The 22,748-nt window shown below is 43.1% G+C and overlaps 1 protein-coding gene across 10 annotated transcripts in view; it reads left to right on the top strand.

Annotated features, from left to right (window-relative positions):
- ARHGAP44 (Rho GTPase activating protein 44) overlaps positions 1 to 22,748 on the top strand; it is an 86,332-nt gene that overhangs the window by 43,164 nt on the left and 20,420 nt on the right. For 8 of the 10 annotated variants that reach the window (XM_083725815.1, XM_083725816.1, XM_083725813.1 and 5 more), the window contains exons 2-13: positions 5,379 to 5,418; positions 8,424 to 8,528; positions 8,841 to 8,917; positions 9,684 to 9,795; positions 11,380 to 11,456; positions 16,394 to 16,511; positions 17,160 to 17,228; positions 17,370 to 17,451; positions 18,933 to 19,060; positions 19,265 to 19,376; positions 20,198 to 20,279; positions 22,404 to 22,484. In XM_083725815.1, coding sequence (XP_083581941.1) covers positions 5,379 to 5,418; positions 8,424 to 8,528; positions 8,841 to 8,917; positions 9,684 to 9,795; positions 11,380 to 11,456; positions 16,394 to 16,511; positions 17,160 to 17,228; positions 17,370 to 17,451; positions 18,933 to 19,060; positions 19,265 to 19,376; positions 20,198 to 20,279; positions 22,404 to 22,484 — 1,083 coding nt within the window. Of the gene's footprint in view, positions 1 to 5,378; positions 5,419 to 8,423; positions 8,529 to 8,840; positions 8,918 to 9,683; positions 9,796 to 11,379; positions 11,457 to 16,393; positions 16,512 to 17,159; positions 17,229 to 17,369; positions 17,452 to 18,932; positions 19,061 to 19,264; positions 19,377 to 20,197; positions 20,280 to 22,403; positions 22,485 to 22,748 lie in introns of those variants that run through there. The other 2 variants (XM_083725811.1, XM_083725817.1) reach the window with 2 other exon arrangements.

A 22,748-nucleotide genomic window follows, 5' to 3' on the forward strand; every position in this document is an offset into this window, starting at 1 on the left:
TGTTTGCGGGTGGTCCAACTTTCATAAGGGCTGGTATTCAAACAGTTCTGGGTGGGCTGGAACACCCCTTGCAGCTTGCAGGATGATATTAAATCCAGGTCTCACTTTGGATGTCCTGGTAGCATCTGTGGCATGAAGTGCTTTTCACTAGTTTAGGTTGGCTCCTTGCCAACAGAAGCAACCACCTTTATTCAGGTTACTGTGATGCATGGTATGTGGGGCTGCTTTAGAAAACCATTCAGAAACCTCAGCTGATCCAGCACACAGTTAACAGCTTGCCTGGTGTAATGGAACATTTGTTGCCTATACTTGAATCATCTTTTAAGAGCAGGCTAACTAAAACACTGCTGAGGCATATCATTGCAAGAGGACACTCTGACCGCACAGGTCATCTTGGAGGGAAAAGCATTCTGCTAGTGACAGTGTATAGGCAGAATAAACATAATGTTGTGCGTTCTTCTTAATAAGTTATCAGCGGACTGAGTGCCAAGGTAATGGTGACATGCTGAAGTCGCAGTGACTCTGTAGTCATGTTAATAAATTATTTAAAAAATTATCTGCACAGTGAGGGCAAAACCGTAATTTATAAGCAACATGGATGGAGGAATTGAGGGGATGCTTCTCCAATTTGCAGATGACACTAATCTGGGAGGGGTAGCTAATGCTACAAAAGACCTAATTGGGATTTAAAATGGCCTTAACAGATCGGAGAGCTGGGTCCAAACTAACAAAATGAATTTCAATAGGGACAAATGTAAGGTTCTGCACTTAGGCAGGGAGAATGAGGTGCACAATTACAAGATTGGGGACAATTGACTTTTACTAGCAGTACTTTTGAAAAGGATCTAGTGGTCTTAGTGGACCAAAGCTTAACATAAGTCAACAGTGTGATGCAGCAGCAAAAAAAAAGCTAACGCTATTCTAGGCTGCGTCAACAGAAGTATAGTGTCCAGATCAAGGGAAGTAATAGTACCACTCTATTCTGCCTTAGTCAGACCACACTTGGAATACTGTGTCCAATTCTGGGCACCACCATTTAAGAAGGATGTTCGCAAGCTGGAATGTGTGCAGAGGAGGGCAACCAAGATGATCAAGGGTCTGGAAACTAAGTTTTATGAGGAAAAGTTGAGGGAGCTGGGTATGTTTAGCCTGGAAAAAAAGGAGACTGAGAAGAGCTATGATAGCTGTCTTCAAATATCTCAAGGACTGTCACATGGAAGAGGAATCATGCTTGTTTTCTCCTGCTCTGGAGGTTAGGACTCAACAGCCAATGGCTTCAAGTTGCAAGAAAGGAGATTCTGACTAAACATTTGGGGAAACTTTCTGACAGTAAGAGCTGTTTGGCAGTGGAACAGACTCCCATGAGAGGCAGTGGACTCTCCTTCCTTGGAGGTTTTTAAGCAGAGGTTGGATGGCCATCTGCCATGGATGCTTTAGCTGAGATTCCTGCATTGCAGGGGGTTGGACTAGATGACCCTTCCAATTCTATGATTCTGTTGATACAGCTAGCTACTTGTCTAGACATTCTGCCTCACAATACAGTATCAGAATGTAAGACCTGGGTGTGTCAAGATAGATTATCTAGAGGAGGGAAGATACGACGCTTACACTGTTACCTTCTGGGGGAGTCATTTATCTTGCTAACTGTATTGCATTGCAGATCAATTTCCCAAACAAATTTTACTGCTTGGCATAGTGTCAGCTATGTTCCACATGACCTTATTAGCACCTTCATTTCATACTGGTAACTCTTTCACTAGTTTCAGTTGTGAGATGGGAGACATTCACATTAGTGTGTGGGAGCAAAAACAAGAGAGCCTTGTGACACCTTAAAGACTAACCCATTTATTATGGCATAATATTTCACGGACTACATTCCCCTACATGAGTTACATGAAATGTTATTGTCTGTGTGTGCATGCACATGCTCACATACATGCATATATGGTTGGCAGCAGCGATTGTAATCAGTGAAGTCCAGTCAGAGGGAAGTGTGCATGTGCGTTACGTGAACTGCAACCCCTTCCTCGATTCTGCCTGCTTAGGCAGCCCACCCTATCTCTGAACAGCCGGTGCTGATGCAGCCTTTTTGAGATACATTAATATGTGGTGATGATGTCATTCTGCAAACATGGTCCCCATCTGCATGGGCATCACTGTGAATGCTAATTGTGTTGGCTTGTTAAGCACGAAGTCACAAGGAAGCAAAGCATGAACAGTTCTGGGTTCATGCTGCTGCCTTATTAGCTGCAAGGCTGCGGGCGCTCAGCATTTAACGTGATCAAGTTTCTCTTTTTATATAAGTGTTCTTGTTAGGGATGCATGACGGACTCTGTGTCTGCTGGCAAGCTTTCTAGCCACAGTTTCCAATAGGAAGCTATGCAGAAGGAACTGAGATTGAAGCACAGCCTATAGAGCAGTGATGACCAGACTTGACCCTCCAGCTGTTTTGGGACTACAATTCCTATCATCCCTGACCACTGGTCCTGTTAGCTAGGGTGATAGGAGTTGTAGTCCCAAAACAGCTGGAGGGCCAGGTTTGGCCATCACTGATCTAGAGTAACATGCTAACGTGTGTGTGTGTGTGTGTGTGTGTGTGTTTTCCAGTGGAGAAGGATTTCTGTTGTGTGACTCAGGGTGATGCTGGGAAAACTCTTAAGACACAAAGGCTACCTGGGTTCTGACTTGATTCACACACACACTTGTTGCTTGATGACTGCAACCTCAAATCTTGGCTTGCATATATGAATGAGCCATCACAGATAAAATGCTTCATGGAACTTTCACGTTCCGTCACCTCGCTCTACCTTGAGCACAATGTATTTGGTTTACAGTCTCCTCATTTCACCCTCTGAACTTCTGCAGAAGCATGCCTTGTTGATGAAATTCAGAGGTCTAGAAATTTTCTGAATCATTAAATCTCTGCACTCTGCCCCCCCCCCGCCAAGTACCATACTTTCCCATGTATAACATGCCCCTGTGTATAAGACACACCCTACTTGGGGGGACACCAAATTAAGAAAATGGGGGGAGATTGCCCGGAGTTGTTGAGGTTTTTTTAGGGGGGATTGCTGAAAATCGCTCACCTGTCTGTCCTACGCTGCCACTCGCATGCGTCACAAAAGCCACCGATTGCCTGTCCCCTCACCGGCAGATGCCAACCATCGCCCACCCAATTGACGCAGAGACACACAATCAAGAACAGCCCTTGCTGCAGCCACCAATAACATGCCCGAAAGCCGCTGACAATCTCTGGCTCGTGGAAGCAACCAATCCCACGTCCCCCCTATGCACTATCCATGTACAGTGGTACCTCGCAAGACGAATGCCTCGGAAGACGAAAAACTCGCAAGATGAAAGAGTTTTTCATTTTTTTAGTTGCTTCGCAAGACAAAAACATCTTGCGAGTTTGTTTCCTTTTTCTTAAAACCGCTTGAAGAGGTGCAGATGCGACTTGACCGTGCTTCACAAGACAAAAAGACTCGCAAGACGAAAAGATTCGCGGAACGAATTAATTTTGTCTTGCAAGGTACCACTGTATAATACAACCCCAAATTTTAAAGATCCTATTTTAATTTTAAAAACCCCTCGTCTTATACACAGAAAAGTATGGTAAATAGAGCAATCCTTTGCTGTGTGATATATCGGAATCATGCATATTTTTTTTGAAGTACTAATAATTGGCTCTTATCCTGGGGTACTAGTGGCTAATGTAACCAATTGGTTGAGGCAGTGGGAGGAGGAAGGGGTAGAAAGTTCATCTGATAGATGCGAATTTGGCAAACATCAGTATATAGCACTTCTATTTGAAGAAAGGGAGCCTACACATCACAGCTGTTAGAGACAGAACTGACATAAGGTGTTTAGAAAGCTTTCAGATGGGTAAAGGATCTTCAGTGAAATATGAGTTTTGAAGCCTTTAGATTTTATGGTTTCGCTATGAAGATCAAACTGCTGTAAAGCTAAAGGAGAAAGATCTGTTCGGGAGGAAAGTACGATGGGTATACGTGGTCTAGAGACAAAAAAAAGATGAAGAGCGAAGAATAGCAGAGTGGGTGGTTACTAAAAAGAGATGAAGGTTCAACTATTATGTAGATACCAAAGGATGGGAAAAGAAATAAGGTGGGAGTAGCTATAAATTTAAGGGACGCGGGTGGTGCTGTGGTCTAAACCACAGAGCCTAGGGCTTGCCGATTGGAAGGTCAGCGGTTCGAATCCCCGTGACGGGGTGAACTCCCTTTGTTCGGTCCCAGCTCCTGCCAACCTAGCAGTTCGAAAGCATGTCAAGTGCAAGTAGATAAATAGGCACCGCTCCGGCGGGAAGGTAAACGGTGTTTCCGTGTGCTGCTCTGGTTCACCAGAAGCGGCTTAGTCATGCTGGCCACATGACCCAGAAGCTGTCTGCTGACAAACGTCGGCTCCCTCGGCCTGCAAAGTGAGATGAGTGTGCAATCCCAGAGTCGTCCGCGACAGGACCAAACAGTCAGGGGTACCTTTACCTTTACCTAGCTATAAATTAGATATTAGCTAAAACCATCCTGAAGGACAATGGGTTGAGAAGGTTATGGCTTAGATTGGGTAGCACAAGGATGATGTTGGTTTTAGCGCTTTGTTAAGGCAACGGCTTGAGGTATATGCCCGAGTCAGGGATGCTAGGCTGATTTATGTACAAGTACAACAAAAAGCCACACTTAGCTGCGGTTTGCCACATGGCAGTTTTATTTACATTTGAGGAATGCATTATACACAAGGCAAAGGAGTACAAATGTTTGATCTGTGTACTATTATATTGAAAAGGGTCGTTTCTGTGTTAGGAACTCATTGGTTCCTCCCTCCCTTTTAAAGCAAGTTTCATGGATCTATAATGCAGCTATATTTAACATTATGGTCACCTGTCTTGAAAAGGATACTGTAGTACTGGAGAAAATGCTGAAAGGGGATATTTAAATGACCTGGGGGTGAAGGCAGAATGTATTAATTATGAACAATGGTTTAGGAATTTGGGAGGGTGGGGGATTTTAATTTTAATTTGGTCGGTGGGGAATATGACTCCAGAATGTAAGAAGAGCCTTTCTAGATCAGACTCAAGGCTCATCTAGTCGGGCATGCTGTTTTCACTAACAAAGATTAAGTGGTTATAGTACACCATTATGTCTAAAATTCACTCAAGGCAGCTTACACAATAACAGATAAAAAATACAATTCCATTTATGATGAAGTAGAATACATTTTTTAAAAACCACATCCCGTCAAATAAGAACATTAATGAAACCATTAATAAACAGACAACCAGCTCAAAGATAAAACTCATTCCCCCCACCACCACAAAGGTTTCTCTGTCTTGAATTACATTTTCCTTCTTTTCTCTCTCTCTTTAGGGCTGAAAAAACAGAAGTCCTAAATGAAGATCTCTTGCAGGTACAGTGTTTATCTTTCTGACATCTTCTGCAATCATTTGATATTGTACACTACTCCATGCACAAAATACAAAACTAACTTTGAAGAGGCTGGTTTAGCAGGGGCTATCCTCTAATAGGAAATGAAATCAGCATGCTTAACAAGAAGTTGGTAATAACAAAATTGGATGTATTAGAAATCTATCCATCAAGTCTCCACAATGAACGTTGGAGGATTGTGGAATGCAGTCTCATTGGCAGGCTCTGAAGGTCAAAAAATTTCTCTTGCTTACACCAAGGACCAAGTAGATCCAGTTTCAGAGAAGCCTCAAGCTGTAGCACCTCCATATTGACTTAGAAAGTAGCATGAATGGGGGGGGGTGATCTCTTTCAGAATTCTATAGTAGCATATATATATGTAGAGAGGATACCAAATATAATATGTGCCTCATCAGCAGAACAGTTGCCTTTTGTTCACTTGTGTTCCTTTGGTGGTGAGAGAGGTTGGGGTTGGCCTAGGGTGTGGTTGTTCATTTGTGATTGGCTGTGTTGAACTTTGTTTTCGTGTGTGAGTGTGGTGGGTGGGCGTTTTGGAGTGAACATCAAAGAACCTACACAAGCAATGCTGACACCAAACCCTACATGTAGTGAGTAAAATAGTAACACTGTCACCCGACCCCACCCATCTTTCCCCCCCCCACCTCTTTCCCCCTTTTCTTCCCAAAGTCTAAACAAATGAAACTGATTTGTAAAAATGTTACATGGGGGGGGGGGGGAATATGAGAGAGAGATTGCAAACACCTTTGTAAAACAAGAAAATCTTTAATAAAATAAAAACTAACCTTCCCCCCCCCCCCAAAAAAAAACCAGTTGTCTTTTATGGCTATCTTTCAAACAGGTGGTCAATGACTTTTTACAGGGCAGGTAGTCTCTAGTGACTCTTCATTTTTAAGAAGGAAAGTTTGGGGCAACTTCTGAATTTAACTTTTCACTGAAGTCAAGGATATTTTACGCTAAAAGTTGGCTCGCAATTGATCACTGGAGACATTGCATACAGCTCAACAATCCAAGTCTAAGTTACTAAATAAAAATGCAGGATCTCTTTGAAATGTGAAACTTGAGAACCTAAACATGAAAACCTAATACCACTGTCCCTTTCACATTTCAAAGGGATTCTGCATTTTTATTTAGTATCTTTGACTTGGACTGTTGAGCTGTATGCAATGTCTCCAGTGAGCAAGTGAGAACCAAAGAGCCAGCTCCCAGTTCCTGGACATGAGCATCTGCCAGTTTATTTTTATTAATTTTTTTAAGTCTCAGTAGCAGTCTCTAACATCTTCTCTTTCCAGGCCCCCAAATCAATCCTGGGAGAAGTAAAGGGGTCCCACTACCATTTTTGCTAGAGTGCATGCCAGATAAGCTGTCTATGCCTATTTGCAGAAGATATGGCATCTCCCCTTATGAGATCAGCCAGATAATTATGCCGTTTTCCAAAACTGACTAGTCTCTAGAAGCCAGTCACTTACAGTAGGTATTTCAACAGTGGCTTCAGGTACATTCTTCATTTGAACATTCACTTTCGGGTTGCCTCCATAATTCCAAGCCTTTATTTTGCAGTTGTCCTTTTAGCATCTCATTGTGTTGCTTCCTTTCTTAATACAGACACAGTTAGTTATCTCCATTCAGGAATCACATTTTATTAAGTTCCAGCTTTTGTTTCAGGATATTAAATTAAAATCAACGCTAAAACAGTTGTCTCTCCCCTCTCGAACTTTTAACCGCAGTGGTTTGTCTGTAAATTAATGGGATTAGAATGGGTAAACACACTTATTTTTGGATTACTAATGCACTTCCATAGCTAGAGAGTGCTGTTTGGGCTTGGTAAACCAAACATGGTACAAACCAAACATTGTACTAAGTGCATCATTCCTGAATGCTCAAGTAACATAGGAAGTGACTGAGGATGCCAAAGTTCAGATTTCGCTGGCATCTTGAGTGCCATTTCCTGCATTTCTGAAGATGCTCAAGTAATCAAGGAAGACTGGGAAGTATAGTTTTCTAGAATACTCATACACTCAAAAGTGCCCCTCAAGCATTTTGGAAAACTATATTTCTTGGAGATCCTTTTGCCTGGGATATAGTTTCCAAATTCCCTGGCATCTCTGCTATCACAGCTTATGGGCCTGGTTTTTATTTTATGTTACTTGTAACTTTTTAATTCAAACACTAGTGAAATCCTATCCAACTCAGAGTACCCTTCTTTGTAACTTCATTTCGGAGCCTGATTCAGAGTGCTCACTTTGACATTTGAGTTCTTTCATGACTTGGGGCCACAGTGACTGAATAACCGTCTCTTCCCATATGCACCTAAACGTGCCCTGTGGTCATCAATGTGGGCTCTTCACCAGATTTTCCTGCTAGTTGGAATATTGTGTAGTAGCAACAGGAAACAGGTCCTCCTCAGCAATGACCTCACATTTAGAGAATGCCTGCCTTGTGGCATCAGGCAACTAACTTTTCAGTCTCACAGATTTTATTAAACCCTCTGTTATGTGGTCTTTTAATGTGTCTGTTTTATTTTCTGGAGACTTTTAAGGTCTGTAGTACCTGCTGCTTGGTATAATCTTTTAGCTTTTTGCTGTGTGTTTACAATGATGGTTATCTTGGTGTTGTCTATTGAATGTATTCTTTTTGAATAGCATTATCTTAATTTGCTTTAAATACTTGTGTACTTCACCCTGAAAATGATAGTTGTTGGGTGGCTAAGAAAAGAGCCAGGAAATAAATAAATTGTGAAGTCTGATAATGTTAATCAACTATTTATTGTGTCATTTGTTCCTTAATTGTCATATAGTCCAGTGTGTTAAACTTGGCTGCTGATGAATGGAGTATGCAAGTGGACACTTTAAGGGGACCCAGAGGGCAGGGCCTATGTGAACTGAATTGGTTCTCTCTCTATGTCCAGATAGCTGAGAGTTGAGGGCGAGCACCTCTGATGTGATGCCTTCTTGTTGTGTTGATCCCCAGGTGGAGAAGCGTTTGGAGTTGGTGAAGCAGGTCTCCCACAGCACACACAAGAAACTGACAGCATGTCTTCAGGGTCAGCAGGGATCAGATTCTGATAAGCGCTCGGTGAGAGATTCCAGCACCCACCAGACAACAGAGCTGGGTTCATGTCTCTACGTGTTTCACATGGAGAAGAGGCAGGAGGGAGGGAATCAAGCTGAGAAAACAGCACAGCTAGCTTTCCTCCCCTCCTGTGTGTAAATTGTATGTGAGCATAAGAGTTAGTAAAACAGGGGTTCGTGGGGTGTGTTTTTTTATATAAACAAATAATATTGTTTGGGAATAGTGTCATTTTCTGGGAATGAAGTGGGCTCAAACTGTGATGTGATGGATTTAAAAACAAACCCTAAATTCATACAGCAGTTGCTTTTGTTGCAGAAGAAATTGCCTTTGACATCGCTAGCCCAATGCTTGATGGAAGGTTCTGCTATTCTAGGGGACGACTCCCTGCTTGGGTAAGATTCTTCCCATTCAAAATACCCACCTATTGGGCAAGATACAACTCTCTCTCTCTCTCTTTTTAATCTCTTCCAGTCACAATAATGTTCCTCAGCTGAAAGTCCACTTCAGTAGGAAACATGTTGGTGGATTTATTTAAAATATTTATACCCTGCCCTTTCCTTTATAAAACATTTAAGGCAGCTCACAAACAAGAACTGTATAATGCATTAAAAATAAAAGGATTGCAAGTCTAGCGTTGTACTGAAAAATCCTTTTGCCTGAACCAATTTTAATAGCTTCTTGCTACTTTTCAATTGCCACCCCCTTTTCCAACCAACCTTTTTCAGGTTGGGTCTCCTCAGTCTTATTTCATGTGCTTTAAACATTTAGAGACACCCTTTCATGTAAAATAGCAAGGCGGTTTATAGCATAAATCAATACAAAATACAATAAAAAGATACTAGGTGTTGCCTCTGCCATGGCACCTTGTCAGGATGCAGCAATAAGTTGTCGTTTCACACCAGCCTGTTTTATTACAAATAAACCAAAGCATGTTAGTGGAATGACACAGAACCATTTTGTGCCTCAGATGATATAGAAGCCTCTTGGCCTGCTGCCTTACAGAGCCTGTATGATTAGTGCTTCAGATCCTCTGTCTGCCACACATCATCTGTCTCAGGCCCATGACCATCTCTGTACCTCTCTCTGTCTGTCTCTCATGTTCGCCTTTCCATCTCTGTTGCTTGCTTCAGTGCAATTGTCCGTTTTCATGCCCTGCAGGAAGATGCTGAAGTTATGTGGGGAAGCAGAGGACAAGCTTTCTCAAGAGCTCATCCACTTTGAGCTGGAAGTTGAGCGGGATGTGATTGAGCCTCTCTTCTTATTGGCTGAGGTGAGAAAAAAAACACAAGCGGTGGCAGTTAATAGCTGCAGTGAGCACTGTTTTGGGTTGTTCTGATGTGTTGGTATAAGTCAGGCATAGGCAAACTCCAACCCTCCAGATGTTTGGGACTACAATTCCCATCATCCCTAGCTAACAGGACCAGTGGTCAGGGATGATTGGAATTGTAGTCCCAAACATCTGAAGGGCCAGAGTTTGCCTACGCCTGGTATAAGTGGTATGACCTCTAAAGTAGGGGGGACTTGTGGCACACCAGACATTATGCACTTTTAACTCCCTTCAGCCCCTGTCAGCATGGCCAGTGATCAGGGATTATGGGAGTTCAAGCCCAGCAAGTTCCCTTACCTCTGCTCTAACAAGAAGGGCCTCTGAAGCAAGGGGGGAATTCTGAAGAAGATTCAAGAAGGATAAGAACCACATCAGCAATGAAGGACTTCTGGCATTTGGCCCATTGGAAGTTGGGTGCAGGCAGGGAGCAGGACAGCACCAGCTCAACAAGTTCCCGTTAGGTGAAAAGACTGAGCAGCTAGTAAGGCTCATGGGCAGGTAGAAAGACATGAGTTTGGCTCTGTGAGAAAAACTCAAGCTATGGGTTCATTAAGCAGCAAGGCTGGGAGGGGTTGTGAAGCAGGAACAGGGCCAAGAAGTAAGGCAAGAGTAAAAAAGAGGCAACTCTGGGAGCCAAAAACAACATTTACATCAGGTTTTAAAGTGTGTGTGTGTGTGTGTGTGTGTATGTTGCAAGGAATATTTAAAAATCATGTCATTTTGAATGCTGCCCTCTCTAGGTAAATGCATCCCAGCCTACTTTGAATTAATCGAAGGAATTTCTTTTAAAAAAGCATTGTGAACTTTCTCCTCACAGTGTGGCCTTTGAATCCTGGTACTTTACACCAAAACATGGTAGCCACTTTAAGTTGCTCCATGTGGTTAGCCTTTCTGTTTGTATTTTGCTGCTCCCTATATTGTCAGAGGAGGGATGTGTGTGTTTTTGTTTTGCTGTTACAAGTTCACATGCACAAGACCAAACAAGGAAATACTCACTTTTCAGAAATGAAGCTACACTATTTTTTAATGAGAGGTTAAGTGTATTCCAGAGGTCTCCTTGTTCTTGTGGGTCTACTTTCAAATCAGGCATTTTGGAGCTGAGGGGATAGTAGATACATGCACCACTGGCTAATTAGGTATTCTCTGGGAAAGGGACACCATAGTTATCACCTTCGTTTTTTCCTTTCCTCCCGTCATATTTATTTAAAGTGGATGGGCTAAAAAGTAGCTTTCAGATCTAGATTGAGATAGCTGCCAAGCACTGCTGCCTGTTTCTTTTCCAATTTTCTGCTTTTAACACCAGCCAGAGAGCACTGACGGCAAGTTGTTCTGGGGGCAGTATGTGGCTTCATGTCATCTGGGAACTGTCCATCAGTGGTATATTCCCCCAGCTGCTGGTGTTGACTCTTGACTCCGAAACAGATGTAAAATCCTGAGAATTCACTTTGACCTTGCTTGGATTCAGTGACAGGAATGTTTATTGCAGTTCTCTGCAGAAAATACCCATGTTACTATCATTTATTTTAGGTAGAAATCCCCAATATCCAAAAACAGAGGAAACACTTAGCGAAATTAGTTCTGGACATGGATTCGTCAAGGACAAGGTAAGAAGCATGTTAGCTTTTTGTCTGCCCATCCTTAAAGTACCATGTCCCTTGCTTCATGTTTCTTCATGTTAAAAATTCATGCATTTCTTGAAAAAATTATAAATACTATTGTTTAATGTACATAACAATAATAAAAAGCCATATCAAGTTCCAGTGGGTTAAGCAGCAAATCACAGATAAATGCACTAGTTTTGTACATTCAATTTATGTGTTGCTTTCTATGAATGAAGGTGTCTTGAAGCAACTTTAAACCATTAAAATGCAATAAGTTTCAAAGGAATTGTTTAAATAAACACTAAAAAATTCATCCGCCAGCAATCAATTACAAAATTGTCAAAATACTATTTCCCACCCAGCAACAAGACAAAAACCAAGATAAAATAAAAACAGGCACTGTTATCAGAGCACAAATTAATACTGAAACACCTGGGAGAATAAGACCATCTGCCTGGCTCTGAAAATATGGCAGATGTGGATGCCTGGCAAATTTACTTGGGGAGGGCATTCCACAAATGGGGGCTCCCTCCAGAAAGGCCCATTTTCTTGTTTTCACCCTCTGAACTTCTTTTGGAAGGGTCACATAGAGAAGGGATTGAATAGGCTCATACAGGGGAAGCTGCTAGTGTTAGCCTTTGAACTACCAGTGAAAACAGAATTTTAAAAATCTGTCCCTGATGGATTTACTGCTAGAATGACATATCTTGTGTCTTGTGCTATTTGCCCATCAGGTTTCTTGCGCTGCCCTCAGTCTTGCCTGCAATGGGTTATGCTCAACAGCAACACTACACCAGCATGGTGTAGTGGTTAAGAGCAGTGAACTCGTAATCTGGTGAACCGGGTTCGCTTCCCCGCTCCTCCACATGCAGCTGCTAGTAGGGTGACCTTGGGCTGTTCACACTTCTCTGAAGTCTCTCAGCCCCACTCACCTCACAGAGTGTTTGTTGTGGGGGAGGAAGGGAAAGGAGATTGTTAGCTGCTTTGAGACTCCTTAAGGGGAGTGAAAGGCAGAATATCAAGTCCAAACTCCTCCTACTACTCCTCCTCCTCCTCCTCCTCTTCTACGTGAATAGGCCATGTTTCTGTTTCCCCTTTGGTAAAAGATAGGGTGGGGGGCAGTCTGAGATACTTTCAGCTCTTTCCACACACATAGATGGAGTCAGTGAGGGCTTTGGAAATTCCCCCAGCTGTTTGATCCTGTGTACTCCTCAGTCTGTCAGATCCAGCTAAAATGTCCTACAGAATTCCCATGCCTCCACATCTTTTTCTGTCAGAGGATCCAAAAGAGAAGGCTGCGCAGGAGGATTTACAATCTCCTACAATGGTCTAGTATTAAATTTCTGTCAGTGTCATTCAGTGAGGAGTCTGCATTTACTTTGACTCTGCTGTTGGTGAAAGAGAGAAGGGATTACCACAACATGTCTTATTAGCTGGTATACTGTGCCTCTGATCATGCCCAAGGAAGAGCTCTCTTTCCTGCCTCTTCAGCTGTGAAGCAGGTGGCTGAGACTCTCCCTCACTGTGGCAAACAGATAATCTGAAAGCCAAATCCTGTCACTATCACTATGCCCCCAAGCTAGCCTAAACAGCAAGCTGGTATTTCTGATCATGTCTGGAAAAAATGTAAATTGTGTTTATTTCCTTCCTGGTGCTCCTCGAAAGCAAGCTATTTTTGCCTTGCGCAAGCTGATCTCATTCCCTGGAGGTGCCATTGATATGTTGCCACAAAACTGGAGAAATCATGAGGTCTGCAGACAATTGAACTGGTATTTCCGTGAAGTGAAAAAAAATCTCACCACAGCCACCACCAGGCTTGTTTTGTTTTGATTATTACATTTATGCCCTACCTCTTCAAGAAGCTGCAGGTGGTTTATATGATTCGCCACCTCCTCCTCCCTGTTTTATCCTCAAAACAACCCTGTGAGATAGGTAAGGCTGAGAGACTGTGACTGGCCTAAGATCACCTCGTGAGTAGGGAATTGGAAACCCTGGTCTCCAGGTCCTAGTCTAACCACTCTACACCACACTGGCTCTGTTCCTCCCATCGCCAAAAGAAGAAGAAGAGGAGGAGGAGGAGGAGGAGTTTGGATTTGATATCCCACTTTATCACTACCCTGAGGAGTCTCAAAGTGGCCAACAATCTCCTTTCCCTTCCTCCCTCACAACAAACACTCTGTGAGGTGAGTGGGGCTGAGAGGCTTCAGAGAAGTGTGACTGGACCAAGGTCACCCTGCTGGCAGCTGCATGTGGAGGAGCGGGGAAGCGAAACCCATTCACCAGATTACGAGTCCACCTTAACCACTCTTAACCACTACACCAAAGAGTAGCTCATGTTACAGTAAATAAGCTCAACTTTAAGATACAACAAGATTCTTGGTCTTCTCAGACAAATCGGCAGGAAACCAGGGGAGCACCCTGAACTGCCTTTTGCGATGCTGCTGCAGTCAGCAAAAGAACTTTCAGCTGGTCCTATGTCATAGTGTGATCATGGGATGAAGCCTCTTGGGTGTTGCAGCAAAAGGGAACAAGATTAGAAGGGATGAATTTACACATGTGAAAGTCAGAGGGAGGGAGAGGCGGTGTTCTAGGTTCCATAGTGACAGGTGACTATTTTCTCTGTGCCATAAAGGAAAATGCATTGGATATAAAGATGAATGGCTTCTGAGAGATTTGTGTTCTCCCAAAGTTGGGAGAGCCTGATACGGATGGCACTCACCCTTTCACTTTAATTCCACTAAGATTATGGATGTGGTCCACCCTTAAACACATAACATCTGTTTCAGCATTTCAGCACCGCAAGAACTGACAGCGCCTGGCCCTCAAAGGTGGGAGGGGGAATGATTTGAGAGGAGCCAGACAGCACTTCTGTTTTCCCTTCAAATTAGGTTTGCTGATCTTTGGGAATAATCTTCTTATTTGAAACTGGTTATAAACAGCTGGTTACTCTGACTAGAAGTATTGAGTTAACTGAGGATTTAAAAAAAAATCCTCCCTGATCTCAAGTGGAGGACATCTTCCCACTGCTGGCCACATATATCTGTCTTAATCCTACATGAGACAGAATGTGCTGCTGCTGAATACAGGCTGCTCGTCCATGTCATGGATTTTGGAATGTCTGCCAGTTCACCTGGGAAACCTACTGATGGCTACCAGCCATGATGGCTGCGTTCTTCTGCCACAGTTGGAGGTAGCAATGCTTCTGGAAACCGCAAGAGGGGAGAGTGCTCTTGTGCTCATGCTCTGTTTGCTGGTTTCCCACAGCAACTGTGAGAACATGATGCAGAACTAGACGGGCCCGTGGCCTGATCTAGCAGGCTCTACTTATGTTCATTCATGGCTTTCAAGGATGGGCCCTAAGTTTTTCATCAGGCCAAATCTATGTTTAGAAATAGCTGCACACCTGGTGTCAAAAAAGGTTATTTATGCCATTACTGCGGCCCATGTTTTGTTAGCACAAAAATGGAAAACGAGCGAGGTCCCAAACAAAGAAGAATGGCAACTTAAGTTGACCGAATATGTGCAGCTTGCAGACTTAACGTCTAGAGTAAGAGAACAAGAAGAACATGCGTTTAGAGAAGATTGGAAAATGTTTATTGAATATATGGGAAATAACTGTACAGCTAAAACTGCTGGCAGCATTAAGATAAATTCAACAGTGTGAATAAGTTTTGATGGATGTAATAATGGAATACTGAATGGTATAGTTTTTTGTAAAATATGTGGGGATTTGTGATATGCAAAATGAACCATGGAAAGAGAAGAAGGGAAGTCATTGACATCTTAAGGATGTAAAAATGAGTACTTTAAATTGCAAAACAGAAAATTTAATTATGTGTATTATATATAATTAGAATTAGAAAGGATTGAAATAGCTGCACAATTATTTAGGCCCAGTTCTTGTGGCACGGAAGTTGCTTCAGGGGACCAGCTTTGCCTGAGCTGTCAAGGTAACGTGAGAGGATAACTTTTAAATCTTGGGCAGGCACTTTTATTGTACTGTTTTTACTGCTTTAAAAAAAACAAAAAAAAGCCCTCTTATTTAGGCAGGCTGTGATTTAGAGAATAAGACAGCTTGGGACGTAACATTTTGGTTAGAAGAAAGTGGGGAGTTGGAACCGCTCCAGTGGCTTCATTGCTGTAGGAATGGCCCACTAGGCAGCTGTCATAAACTGGCATTCTGATCATCCCCAGATCAGAGGCAGGCTTAGTCTGACAGAGGCAGCTCCATTCTGAGCTGGCCAGTGAGGTCAATCAGTGGAACATCTCTGTCCCTCCTCAGCACAGGACTTTACTGCATGCTTTTTAAAATGTTATTTTCTTCAACAAAGCAGTATCCTATTAAGTTCCATCACAGGCAGTAAAGATAAGGATGCAAGTAGCAGATTTTTAGGCTCCCTCATGGTGTTCATTGGGTTTAGGAGGTTTTCATCTTAAGGGCAAATTACTCCTTAGATTATTGCATCCCTTGAGTACTGCTTGCATTTTGGAGTTTCCCAGGTCATTCTTTCCAAGGGTTTGTTATTGTTGCTTCTTCTGATAAGAGAAGCAGTTGTTTGCCATCAATTTTGATTTTAATTCATTTTTATAATGTTTTATAATGTTGTACTGTTTTAGTGTTGTTAGCCGCCCTAAGCCCGGCTTCGGCTGGGGAGGGCGGGATATAAATAAAAATTTTTATTATTATTATTATTATTATTATTATTATTATTATTATTATTATTTAGTGGATATATATGTGAATTTACAAATGGTGATTGAGGGAGAGTCTAAAGACAACCTGAGGAAAGGGCGGGATTGAAAGGTTGTGTGCCTTCAAGCTGATAGTGTGCCTTCAGGCTCTTGTACTGGTGACTGCCCTTGCTAAAAGTTCTGCCCCACCTACAAGTAGGAGTCCTCCTCATCTGTTGCTAATGTCATTTAACTTCTTTCTCCGGCAGGTGGCAGCAGTCAGCCAAATCTTCAGGTTTGTCAAGCAACTTGCAGCCTTCGGGTGCCAAAGCGGATGCTCTCAGGGAAGAGATGGAGGAGGCAGCAAACAGAGTGGAGATTTGCAGGGTATCTATCTATCATTTATCTATATCTATCTCTATATCTATCTATCTATCTATCTATCATCTATCTATCATCTATCTATCTATCTATCTATCTATCTATCTATATCTCTATCATCTATCTATCTATCTATCTATCTATCTATCTATCTATCATCTACCTATCTATCTATCTATCATCTATCTATATCTATCTATCTATCTATCTATCTATCTATCTATCTATCATCTATCTATCTATCATTTCTTTCTTTATCTCTCTCTGTCTTTCTATTCCTGGTGAAGCATCATTTGTGCCATCTGGAATGTGGCTCAGGAGATGACTCCAAAGCCACTGTTCTTAGCCCATTGTAGCCTAGTATTGTTGGTGCAGTAGCAAGTACTATCACTTGGGGAGGAGGGTATTTAAAACTACAATTTTCAGCCATTTGCCCTAGTTTGATGAATAGAACTTTGGGCAAGAGGTAGATCAATGTGTGACTTGTGATCCTAATTAACATTCTTACTATAGGTGTGGTTTTAGATTTCATCTGAATTTCTGGAAAGGAAATGCATATTGCAGCACTACAGCTGTTGCAGTGAGTTTGACTTGCATCCGTTTGACTTGCATTTTGCATCCATGTAACTCTTGTCGTTTCTGTACTTCCCGCAGGATCAGCTCTCAGCTGACATGTACAACTTTGTGGCCAAAGAGATAGACTATGCAAACTATTTTCAGACTGTAAGTAGCAGAAAACTTGGCTTTTCATGGGAGGGGGGGCACTCATGCACCTCTCCTTCCCCATCTCCCTTTGGAAAACCATAATGCTTTCCAGGGCATGAGTTTTCTTATCAGCTGCCTCTTGTTTCACCTTTCTCCCAGTTAATAGAAGTGCAAGCAGAGTACCACAGGAAGTCATTAGCACTTTTGCAGAATGTGTTGCCTCAGATCAAAGCACAGCAGGGTAAGTGTGATGCAGTGTCTCTTACATTGCCATTTGTCACATATTACATGAGAGACTTCAGTGCTGCTCACAGAGGCAACGTGACTACCATACCAAGCATCAAAAGTCAAGGTGATTCTACCCATCAGTCCAGAGCCCCCAGCCTGCTAACGGTTGCCTTTGTGGTAGATGAGACAGGGTGACAGCTTAGTAGTCACAAAATGAAGTAGGTCTGTGGATTGCAGCCAGCCAGCCAGAATACTAAAAATAAGAATACCGGCATATATATCATTCCTAGAATTGTTGCCAGCACCTTACTCTAATCAAAATGTAAGGACTCATTTGGGCCTGCTCTTGAGCTCACAAAAACTATGAGGAATCAACAAGGTTAGCGCTATAGGATGTTATCCGGATTAAGGCTCTTTTCTGAGTGTGTTTTGTTCAGTTTGCGAACCACACTTCATCAGTGAGATCCGAGGATATTATACCAAAATATATTTGAAACCTTAGCCAATACTTTAAACTGACCAAATCTCCTGGAAGATGTTCCATAGGTTGGCTGTGACTGCAGAGGAGGGGCCTAAGTCATTTAGGTTTTTTGTAAACATCAAAACTGTGAATTGTGCCCAGTAGCTTCTTTGCAGTCAGTGCAGCCTGTGTAGAATCAGTATTAGATTTTTACCAGCTGGATATACCCCTCAGCGCTCTGGTGTCTGCCTTCTGCACTAGCTGTGGGTTCCACCCCATCTTCAAAGGCAGCCCCATGTAGACCACATTGCAGTAGTCCTGAGGAAAGTGGAAGTCTAGGTTCTCAACTGTGTTGACATACCCCCATGGTTCTGCGGGTTCCTCCCTTTAATCAGGCAAGGGGCCAGAAGGAGTTGAGCACAATCCCATGTAGCGAAGTTAACTAAAAGTCCACACTGTACCCTAGGTAAAGGTAAAGGGACCCCTGACCATTAGGTCCAGTCATGACCGACTCTGGGGTTGTGGCGCTCATCTCACTTTATTGGCCGAGGGAGCCGGCGTACAGCTTCCAGGTCATGTGGCCAGCATAAGCCGCTTCTGGCGAACCAGAGCAGCGCACAGAAACACCGTTTACCTTCCTACTGGAGTGGTACCTATTTATCTACTTGCCCTTTGATGTGCTTTCGAACTAGGTTGGCAGGAGCAGGGACCGAGCAATGGGAGCTCACCCCGTCGCGGGGATTCGAACTGCCAACCTTCTGATCGTCAAGTCCTAGGCTCTGTGGTTTAACCCACAGCACCACCCGCGTCACACTGTACCCTAGTTGCCTCTTAAGGCACTGTTAAGGTGATGAGGCCTGGAAATGACTTTAGACATGTGCACAGAGGGTAATCTTCTAGTCTCGAGACACATGGCATTAGGGACAGCTCTGCAAATAAGCCAGGAGTGTGTAGAAGTCCAGCTACTGCATGTTACCGAGAGGGTGAGTTGTGGGTATATTGTGATTGCTTCTTATTTGGACTGCCTTCCACAGAAGCCTGGATTGAAAAGCCCTCCTTTGGGAAGCCCCTGGAAGAGCACCTAGCTGTCAGTGGCCGGGAGATTGCTTTCCCCATCGAGGCGTGTGTCACTATGCTCCTGGAGTGTGGCATGCAGGAGGAGGTCTGTATCGGGCAACTGATGCCCCTTCATGCTAAGGCCTGGGAGTGCTTACCATCCCCCCCCATATTCCCATCCCTAGCCCCAATGCTGTGTTGCCCACACTACCTTCCTTGGGATTTGCAAGTTGGACAAACATGCCATTATCGTCTCCCCCCTGCCGCCCCACAACCACACACACTTTTATTTCACATCTTGTGTTTGCAGGGCCTATTCCGGGTGGCCCCTTCAGCCTCTAAACTAAAGAAGCTTAAGGCAGCTCTTGACTGCTGTGTTGTGGATGTTCAGGAGTACTCAGCTGACCCACATGCCATTGCAGGTAAGAGCTGCTCTTGTCTTGGCATACCAGACTGGTGTTGTAGTGAATACTATTAGCTTGAACAAATGGAAGAAGGTTGCTTTCAGTGGCAAACGTAGACAATTAATCAATTATACACACAACCCACTAAGCATCCTTATCAAACCAAAGGCAGAATTGTAACTTGAGTCAATAAGTCACACGCAAACATATACACACCAGACAAATCCTCAAACACACCAAAACTAACATTAATAGTTTTTAAATCTATATTATATTTAAAGCTATAGGTGTATAATTACTGCAGTTTTTAAACTCTTTTCAAATACAGAAATAGCATTTGGAATAACATCTGAAAAGCAGAGAAAATTTTGCTCCCCCCCTTTAAAACACAGCTGTAGTTGTGAAACTCCTACAGCTCAAGGCAGTCCACCCCCCCACACACACTAATATGGATACAGCCATGTTATTTATTTTATTTATTTATCTAGCCTTGCTATTTATTTTAAGAGCATATGTACACACCGTACTTCATCATATGTTGGGATGAGTAGCAAAAAAACCTGCCACATTTACTTTAATACAAATGACCAAGTGGTAGGAAACTCTACCATGTTGTCAGATGGTCATCTATATTAGTTCTTGTGTCCAGAAAGGGAAATATTAATCTCAGCATTAGGTAGTACATTATTTTTGCTCCAGTCAGTTAAGAGCTGGTTGGTCGCCTTCAGCTGTTGCCCCAAACCAAAGAAAGTTCAGTGAGGGGGAAAAAATCCTCCAAATTAGGATGAGGCTTTCTGCTTTGGTAATGCGCGTTCTGTGTTTCTATGTCTCTTGCACAGGGGCACTGAAGTCCTATCTTCGGGAATTGCCAGAACCGCTCATGACATTTGAACTCTATGAAGAATGGATCCAAGCCTCAAAGTGAGTTGTTCACCATTGCTTGAGCCCTGCCTCTTCACCTTCTGGTATAAAAATAGAATATCAAACAAGGTTGAAATTCTGGACGCTTCCTTCAGAATAAGTCCCATTGAATTCAGTGAAAATTGCTTCCAAGTAAACATGCAGACGATCAGGCTGAAACTTGTACCTTATCAGCTTCTCTCAAAGTTATTGTTTGTTTATACCTTTTTCCCTGACGGGACTCAAGGTGGCTTAGAGATAAGAACTGCTCAAAACACAGAAAAATCAGTCATTAAAGTATAATGACTGATTATACTTTAATGGGACATTATATATACTAATTTATACTAATGGGACATTTATACTAATGGGACGCAGGTGGCGCTGTGGGTTAAAGCCTCAGCGCCTAGGACTTGCCGATCGAAAGGTCGGCGGTTCGAATCCCTGCGGCGGGGTGCGCTCCCGCTGCTCGGTCCCAGCGCCTGCCAACCTAGCAGTTCGAAAGCACCTCCGGGTGCAAGTAGATAAATAGGGACCGCTTACCAGCGGGAAGGTAAATGGCGTTTCCGTGTGTGGCTCTGGCTTGCCAGATGCAGCTTTGTCACGCTGGCCACGTGACCCGGAAGTGTCTCCGGACAGCGCTGGCCCCTGGCCTCTTAAGTGAGATGGGCGCACAACCCAGAGTCTGTCAAGACTGGCCCGTACGGGCAGGGGTACCTTTACCTTTAAAGTATAATCAAATATGGATAGAATTACAACTATGTACATATATAGAATCTCTTTTAAAACTTACCAATAAAAACAGCCCAGCATGAGCCCTTTAATTAAAAGCAGTCAGTTCCCAAAAGCCTGTTGAAACAAGAAAGTCTTCATCTGCTGGCAGAAGGAGAGCAAGGAGAGAGCCAGTCTAGCTTCTCTAGGGAGGGAATTCCGAAGTCTGGGAGCCCACAATATTTGCCATGCAGAACCAGGAACTTCATGGGACAGATCAAACCCATTTGGTGTAATTTATTGTGGGAAATTCCAATCCCCACCCACCCACCCCAAAATTGAACATATTCTAATTATTTCTCCAAGAGCCTCTGCCTATGGACATGTATGTCATTATCATTTATTTGTTTCTCTCATTTATTAGTCACTTTTCAGGGCCACACCCTCACACATTCAGGGCTTCATTCAATATGCATATATTCAAATTCAGGGCTCATTGGTGAAATGTGATTGAGTCCCAAAGCAACAGATGTCTGCTATGCATAGAAAGGAGACTATTCCCTGACATATGTCAAAGCTGTATGTCTAAGTTGCCCACCTTAGTTTTCCAAGGAATTCCAGAAAACATTAGTTGCACCTAAGTCACAATGTGATCAATCAATTAGTGTTTCAGCAGGACTCAAATTTAACTAATTTCCTTTGGATCCACGGCCCAATTCTCAAGAGCTTGTTGTTGTGTCCCAGGTACTCCAGCAGATTCAAACAAATTACAATTTCTTTAATTGGTTTTGCTTCAAATGAATTGCCTCAGCTTGTCCCCTCTTGGGACTGAGAAATGACATCTCTTCTGCAAGGAAGGGGATTTTCTCAAATTTTGCCACAGCTATAGTCTGGCCTAAAGCTTCCCTAATAAGATTGGGAATGAAGATGTTATTCCAGCCCTCATCGCCTGACGTAAGAAAAGTGAGCCAAGACTGTCCCTGATCTTACCAGGCATTTAAAGTGGCTACACTTTTCAAAGGTCTGATTTAAACATTTACATAAATCTGATGCTGAAGTGCGATCTGGGGCTTGTCACTTCAGGATAAGTGATTGTGCAAGTAGGCCCCACCGCAACTGTTGCTTCCAGTACATGACAAGGAGCAGAAGTCACATTCCCAGAGAGGTGAAATTTGAAGCGCATTGGCAGCTTTCCCAGCAGTGACTGTCCTGTCCTGTCTGTAGTGTGACAGGTTTCAAGTGTGAAATTAATGGAGGGCAAGGGGGCAGCTCCCTCGGTGCCTCGTCTGTTCACAACTTGTCTCTATGCCGCTGCCTCAGCTCAGGCAAGCTTAGGAAAGAGAGGCTGAAGGTGCAGAGATACAAAATCCCCATATGTTTTATCCATCGTCCCACTGCTGAATTAATCCCAGACATCTCATTCTTGCTTCACAGCATACAGGACCAAGACAAGAGGCTGCAGGCCCTGTGGAATGCCCTTGAGAAGTTGCCCAAGCCTAGCTACAACAATCTAAGGCAGGTGTACGCAAGCCAAAGCATATACCTTCACTTCTTCTTCACTGTCTGTCTCTTGCTGACGTCAGTTTTACAGTTTGCAATTGCTATGCGGCCAAAAGGTCCACCCAAAAGGTTATACAGTCATACCTTGGTTCTCGAACGCCTTGGCACTCATACGTTTTGGCTCCCAAATGCCACAAACCTGGAAGTAAGTTTTCCAGTTTGTGAACTATTTTCGGAAGCCGAACATCCGACGCTGCTTCGGCTTGACTGCAGGAAGCT

The sequence above is a fragment of the Podarcis gaigeae genome (genome assembly GCF_964106915.1).
Source record: "Podarcis gaigeae genome assembly, chromosome: 2".
NCBI classification, from domain to species: Eukaryota; Metazoa; Chordata; class Lepidosauria; order Squamata; family Lacertidae; genus Podarcis; species Podarcis gaigeae.